Source organism: Myotis lucifugus, unplaced genomic scaffold (genome assembly GCF_000147115.1).
Source record: "Myotis lucifugus unplaced genomic scaffold, Myoluc2.0 scaffold_556, whole genome shotgun sequence".
Classification (NCBI taxonomy): Eukaryota; Metazoa; Chordata; class Mammalia; order Chiroptera; family Vespertilionidae; genus Myotis; species Myotis lucifugus.
Window position 1 is genome coordinate 221125 of NW_005871604.1, and position 7627 is coordinate 228751.

The 7627-nt window shown below is 51.0% G+C and overlaps 1 protein-coding gene across 1 annotated transcript in view; it reads left to right on the plus strand.

The window, feature by feature from the left end:
• The window catches only part of OSBPL2 (oxysterol binding protein like 2), a 26454-nt gene extending 23101 nt beyond the window's left edge, over positions 1 to 3353 (plus strand). The window contains exon 11 of the mRNA XM_006104248.3: positions 1997 to 3353. Coding sequence (XP_006104310.1) covers positions 1997 to 2099 — 103 coding nt within the window. The 3' untranslated portion in view covers positions 2100 to 3353. The remainder of the gene's footprint in view (positions 1 to 1996) is intronic.
• Positions 3354 to 7627: the final 4274 nt, after the last annotated feature.

The window sequence follows — 7627 nt, forward strand, 5'->3', positions numbered from 1 at the left end:
CAGTGAGGAGGACTCCCCCTCCCTGCGGACAGTGAGGATGGCTACACACACCTGGGGACAGTGAGGAGGGCCTCCCACACCTGGGGACAGTGAGGAGGGCCCCCCACACCTGGGGACAGTGAGGAGGGCTCTCCACACCTGGGGACAGTGAGGAGGACTACACACACCTGGGGACAGTGAGGAGGGCCCCACACACCTGGGGACAGTGAGGAGGACTACACACACCTGGGGACAGTGAGGAGGACTACACACACCTGGGGACAGTGAGGAGGAATACACACACCTGGGGACAGTGAGGAGGACTACACACACCTGGGGACAGTGAGGAGGGCCCCACACACCTGGGGACAGTGAGGAGGGCCCCACACACCTGGGGACAGTGAGGAGGGCCCCCCACACCTGGGGACAGTGAGGAGGACTACACACACCTGGGGCTGAGAAGCTGTCTCTGCTTCTGCTATGATGGTGGCAACAGCTTCTTGTGCAGGCTGTACCCACCAGGCTGATAGGCCAATGCTCCCAAAAGTAGTGCCACCTGCTGGTGAGAGGCAGATCACCTGAGACCAGCCTCTCCATCCTGGCCCCTGGGTATTTGACCCTGAACTTTTTCAAGTATGGTAAATTAGAAAAGAAAATGTAGCCAGAGCCAGTCCACTAACTGAGGGAAAACGCAGTTCTCAGAGAAGAGGCACTGTGCACCCGGAAGCCCCCAGGTGCTGCTGGGAGCAGCCTGCTGTCCCCACATGTTCCCCATCCATATGACACAGCACCCCAGAGGCCATGATGAGGAGCGAGCCGGCTGTCTTTCCCATGCCTGGGAGCACTCATCCCGTGACCATGGGTGTGCACCGTGTGAGTGGAATGCACATGCGTGTGTCTGTACAGGCCTTGACCCAGAGGGAGCCGTCTGGGAGGAGTATCTCAAATCAGTTGTCATTTGTTCTTTTATAGCCATAACTAAAGGCCCGATGCATGAAATTTGTGCAAGAGTAGGCCTTCCTTCCCCCAGCTGCCAGCACCGGCTTCCCTCTGGCACCCAGCACCCGGGCTTCCCTCCCGGCCGCAGGCAGCCCCGGCTTCGTCCGGAAGGACATCCAGTCTAATTAGCATATTACGTTTTTATTATTATAGATGTAACAGTCCACTTAATAAGGACTTGATTAAGTACTGTAATGTTTAAGCAAAATGTAAAGGTACATGTAAGGTACAATTTTAGTCTTAGAAAACTCTGGTGGTTCAGAGTTGTTGACCAGGATATTTTTGCCCGTCTTTTGTGTTCAGGGCCCAATGAAGTCACCTGGTGACTTTTATGTGGCTGTCGTTTTTAAAACTAACTTTCAAAGGTTGGGCTTCCAATTTAATTTATTATTATGCTCTTAATACTTTGATGTATGGAATTTGCTGTTCCAGAAAACGATAGTTTGAAAATAGCCAATGTTCCTTTGTTGTATTTTTTTTAATTGTGAAAATAACATTTTATCCTGAGAAGACAATTACTTCTACCTTGCGAGTCCTCCACACCCACTCCCTCTCCCACCGCGCAGAGGCCAAGGGTGGGTGACCAAGGTGCTGGGAGCCTGATGGGAGCTGGTGACAGTGACTGGATTGGCTCATAGACAAGCTGGAGGCCACTGTGACCCTCTCTGTCCTCGATCGCGCCCCTCCCAGTTAACAGACCATGCAGACCTGGCCAGCTCGAAAGGATGGAAACAGCACTGTGACTGTTCTCACCTGGGGTTGAGTGCCCCTTCTCTGGTGACGGCCCAGCCTGTTTTCTGTTAACTCCATAAGGTTTTTATCAGGAAGTGAGGCTGACATTGGGGATGTGTGTAGGGTGAGTGTATGTGTGAAAGTGTGATGACAGCCCAAGTTGAAGTGGCTGCCTTTAGAAACGCATGTTGCTGGGTGATGGCTAATTAGAGGGTTCTCTGTCCTTCCTGAGAAGGCCGGCGACAATGACTGCCCAGCCGCTCCCTGACCCTCTTCTGTGTTGCAGGTGGTTCCGCCAGGGCAGGAATCCGCACACTGGGACCCCCGACTGGCTGTACTCAGGGGGCTACTTCGAGCGGGATTTCTCAGGCTGCCCGGACATCTACTGATGTGCCCCGGGACCCAGACCCCTGCCAGGCTGGACCCCGCCACGTGGCTCCTCTGAGCTCCGGGTACGGCAGAACCAGCCTTTCTAAGGACCGTGTTCACGGAGAAAGCGCCATCCCGGCTGAGGACTCAATCCTAATTAACTTTTGATTGCCAACCATTCTTTACTGTTGCCGTCTCTTCATAAAGCTTCCCTCGGGATCATCATGTTTTCATTAAGATTTGAGAAGGAACATTCTTCAACTCCTTTATGTGACAGGTCAGCTGGGGCATCTCAACCGACAGCAGCCTGATGACCAATTTGAAACTAGCGGAAGGAACAGCAAGGAGGGGCCATGTTCCTCCTTAGAATGCAGCGTTACGAGTGTCCAAAAGTAGTTTAAATTGGAACCAATAACAAAAAAGACAGATCTTGAAACTAACCCTGCAGCGAGCTCTCTGCGGCCAGGAATGCTGTCTGCGCCGGGAACAAAGTGAGTGTTTCAGAGCGTCGGATTAAATGACATGGGTCGCTGTCGGGTTCTGTGTTTTCTTGCCAACTTTCAATGATGTAAAGATAACTTTTAAATATTTAAGTTAAAGCTGCTTGACTAGGATTTGCTGAAGAGCAAGACATGCATTAATCGCCAGCTGTATACGCAAAAAGGAAGCATTGCCATGACAGCAGTCCAGAAAAATGGCAAGTTGTTGACCAAGTCCCCAGACGGCTCCCAGCCTTGAAAGGAGCCCTGCCTCTGGCCCTGTCTGCTCTTTTCACCAGGGCTGCACTGTCACTACAGGCCAAACCCATGTCACAAAACAAGTTATTCATTAGAACGTTTGGTCTGTAACCACAGCACTGTGTCCTTGTTTTCCCAGCATGCGTGTTTGAAACACAGGATACAGGAGGCCACACCTGGTGTGCACTGGGGGGTCAGAGCAGAGGCTACTTACAGGTGAATTAGGGTTATTGTACAGAACACAGGTGTGCATCCATCTCTGCACACGTCCTGATCAGGTGACTGTTTTCTTTCTGTAGAAATATCAACACGTAGATCATGGTACCACTCTCTGAATGGAAGACAATCTGCTGCATGCGGGTGCACACACACAAACTCACACATGTGCACACATGCATATGCGTACATGTGTGCTCATGTACACACGCACACATGCACACGCAGTTGTATGGAGTGGTGGGTTCCCTCTGAGAGGGTGTCACTGTTGTGTGTCCAGGCTTCAGAATCACATTTGTAATTAAAACTTTTGAAAGCGAAGACTTGCTCTGAAGACTTGATTTTGTAGCTTTGCAACCGGAAGCCCCGTGTTGTAACAGTCCTGGGTGCAGCCGCGTGCCCACTGACCCAGTGCCCGTTTTCCCGAGAGCCCCGGGGAGTCGGCTGTGCAGACAGCCCGACCTCGAGGAGCGTGTCTTGTGTAAAGTGTAGATAATGTGAAGGGACCCACTGGTGCCAGGGGGCTAATAGGGAGCCTAGTGTTGGGGCTGGATGGTCGCATCCGGGTTACTGGGCTGGTACAGTTCTGTCCCAGGAGAGGTGCTGCCTTCCCAGGGCGGGTCAAGGTCAGGGTGTCCCCAGGACCTCGGGCCTCTTACAGGGTGTGGCCTGCTCCTGAGACGGTCTTGGAGAAGCAGGGCTGGTCCCTCACGGGCATCACAACACTTTGCCACTTGGGGCTGCTTGTCTTGGTGTCGCTTCTCTGGACATGTGCTCTCAGCAGGGAAGTGCCGTGCGAGACTGAGCCGGCACAGCCCTTCTCGTGGAATGGAAGAGGCCCCAGCAGGGCCCTATGGTTGTCCTGGCTCTGTCTCCCTCTCAGACTGTCCCCAAGGCTCATGCTGTTGTGCTTAAGGAAGGGTCAGCTGGCAGATGGGCCACATACCACCTGGCCCAACCCCGGCCGCTCTGGAGATGGGCCAAGGGCAGCCTGACGGGCTTGGAGCTGTCCAGGAGACATGCTGAGGATCAGAGGACAGCCGCCTGCGTGCTGGGTCCTTGTTGGGTCACGAGATCAGGACCTGGGACAGGATGAGAGAAATGCTGCGGGAGGTTCCCCACGAGCCTGCCACCTCCGGGCAGCCTGGTGAGACGCTTCCTCTCAGGACACCAGCTCTGGGAAAAGTGCTCCTAGTGGAGGTGGTGGCTACAAACCTCACGGGTCTCACATGTGTGTGAGGAACAATGAGATAAAGACGTGGTTAAAAATGCTAATAAGATCCAAAATGCAGAAGCACTGGCAGCCTTATCCTGAGGGGTGGGGTGGCGAAGAGCTGTGTCCTGCGCGGGAAGCTGGGCCCCGAGGAGAGTGGACTCAATAGTTCCTACTAGTTCTGGTTGCTCTGGCCCAACGCTGGGACTTAGAAGCATCTTTCCAGGGGCCTTCTGTGTCCAGTGGTGCAAAGGTTGGGTTCCTGGTGAGAGAGTGAGTAACCAGGCCTGGGCACGTCCCCTGGCGGCTCCCTGTGTGTGTAACCCCTCCCCTCACTGTCTCCTCCGTCTTCAAGTGAGGAGGGTTCTGCAAAGTGAAGACAGCATTTCAGTGTCTCTTGGGATCAGTTTACTCGATGATCAGTCCCTCACTGGATACACGGCTCCTTCCCATTTGAGAACCAAACTGTCCTGGGTCGAAGGTTTAGGAAGGGGCTGCTTGGTCCCTGCAGGGTGACAACATACAGATACGGGTCCTTCATCCCTCTTGGTCTGGGCTGGTCTCCACTGCTCCCCTGGCGCTGCAGCACGCCAGCACACTGGTGATGGGCTCATTTTACAACCAACTGCTCGTAGAGTTTTGGAGGACTGGTACTGACCCGTAAAGATCCAAGTTAAACCCTAGCTGTGGATAAAAAAGGTCCTTTAAAAATAGTTGTTGCTGACATTTTTGCACCGAGCAGTTTTCACCGTCTCAGCTCCTGTGGCCCCTTGAAAAGGGCTGCAGACGAGCCCTTGTGCCGGGTGTCAGGTTGGGACTATGCATTCTGTAGGGTTGGCCCAGCGAGTGGACTGCTTCAGAAGACTGCTGGTCACTGGAGAAGGGCGCCAGGGACGCTGTGGCATCCCTGGGAGGGCACACGTAGTGGGTGGGGGTCTGGGTCTTTGCGTGTCAGGAGCTCTGGTTGAGTCTCTCCTCTCCAGGCATTGGAGACTGTAAAGCAACTAAATGCCCAGAGTACTGTTACTTTGACTCGAAGGTCCCCACCCTCTGACCGCTGTCCTAGCTGCCCAGCATCTGTGTGCTTCCTGGGAGGTTGAGCTGAGTGGGGACACTCATGCCAACAGCCAAGATGGCTCTGGGCAGAGGGACAGACAGTCACAGGTGTGAGTGCTCTCAGAATGCTCAGGTTCACAGGTCTGGGCCGCTGCCACGAGCACCACATCTGATGATGGGGCCACAGAGCACCCAGCCCTGTGGAGCCCAAGCCTGGTGTCACGGTGCTAACTCCCCACAGTCCAACCCAGGCCACAGGGAAAGGAGGTACAGTAAGGTGGGCGTGCCCCTCCTTTCACAGCAGGTAAGTGGAGGAAGTGGCTTCAAGCCCTACACACAATGAAACCGTGTGTGCAGTTGACAAAATCACACTGTCTTGTAACCACCACCGTGTCAACATATATAGTCAAGTGACAGGCGTCAAGACCATTCAAGGGGAAAGGTGCAGGGAGCACATGGTGCTGGGAAAACAGGACATCCCTTGCAAAAGAATGGACCCTTACCTCACATCATATACAGAATGAGCTCAAAATGGATCGAGGCCCTAAATATAAGAGCAAACCCTGTAAAACTTTCAGAAGAAGACTAGGGCACAAACTTATGACACCAGACTGGCAATGACTTGGCTATGTCACCAAGGCCTGGATGATAAAAGAAAAAATGGACCAATTGGACTTCATGAAAATTTAAAAAATGTTGTGCATCAGACACTACCACTAGAGTATAAAGGCAATCTACAAAATAGGGTGAAATATTTGCAAATCATACATCTAAATATATAGAGAACTCTTTATTTTTTTAAAAATATATTTTATTGATTTTTTACAGAGAGGAAGGGAGAGAGATAGAGAGTTAGAAACATCGATCAGCCACCTCCTGCACATCTCCCACCGGGGATGTGCCCGCAACTCAGGTACATGCCCTTGACCGGAATCAAACCTGGGACCTTTCAGTCCGCAGGCTGACGCTCTATCCACTGAGCCAAACCGGTTTCGGCTAGAGAACTCTTTAAAACTCAACAATTCCCCCTTCCCCAACCTGATTCAAAACTGGGCAAAGGACTTGAATAGACAAATGGTCAATAAACCCATGAAAAGATGCTCAACATCACTAAACATCAGGGAAATGAACATCAAAGCTACAGTGAGATGCCACCTCACACCTATTAGGATGGCTCCTGCCAGAAAAACATAACAGATGTTGGTGAGGATGTGGCAAAACAGGTGCACTGTTGGCAGGAATGTAAAATGGGGCAGCCACTATGGAAAACAGTATGGTGGTCCCTCAAAAAATTAAAATGGAATTACCATATGGTTCAGCAATATCACTTCTAGATAGACACCTAAAAGAGTTGAAAGCAGGGTCTTGGACCCACTGTTTGGGAGAACGTATTTGGCAATGATGCATCTGATAAAGGGTTAATATCCAGAATATATAAGGAACTCATACAACATAACAAAAGGAAGACAATCCAATTAAAAAATGGGCAAAGGACCTACATAGACACTTCTCCAACGTGAATATATAGGTGGCTGAGAGACATGAAAAAATGCTCAAAGTCACTGATCATTGGAGAGATGCAAATTAAAACAACAATGAGGTATCGCCTCACACCTGTCAGAATGGCTACCATCAACAAATCAACAAATGACATGAGCTAGAGAGGGTGTGGAGAAAAGGGAACCCTCTTACACTGCTGGTGGGAATGCAGACTGGTGCAGCCATTATGGAAAACAGTATGGAGTTTCCTCAAGAAATTAAATATGAAACTGCCATTTGACCCAGTGATCCCACTTCTGGGGATATATCCTAAGAAACTCGAAACACCAATCAGAAAGGATATATGCACCCCTATGTTCATAGCAGCACAATTTACAATAGTTAAGATCTGGAAACAGACCAAGTGCCCATCAGTAGATGAGTGGATAAAAAAGCCATAGTACATTTATACCATGGAATACTATGCAGCTGTAAAAAATAAGAATGTCTTACCCTTTGAGGCAGCATGGAGGGACCTGGAGAGTATCATGCTAAGTGAAATAAGTCAGTCAGAGAAAGACAAGTATCACATGATGTCACTCCTGTGGAATCTAAGTAACAAAATAAGCTGATGAACGGAGTGGATCCAGAGACATGGAAGCATGGAACAGAGTGTGGAATCTCAGAGGGAAGGCAGGGAAGGGATAGTAGAAGGGAGGTAATCCCCAAAGACTTTGTGTGCAAATATGCATGGCCCATGGACGCAAACAGTGGGGTGGTGAGGGTCTTGGGCCAGGGTGGGCTGGAGGGGGTCGATGGGGGGAAAGGGGGACATATGTAATACTTT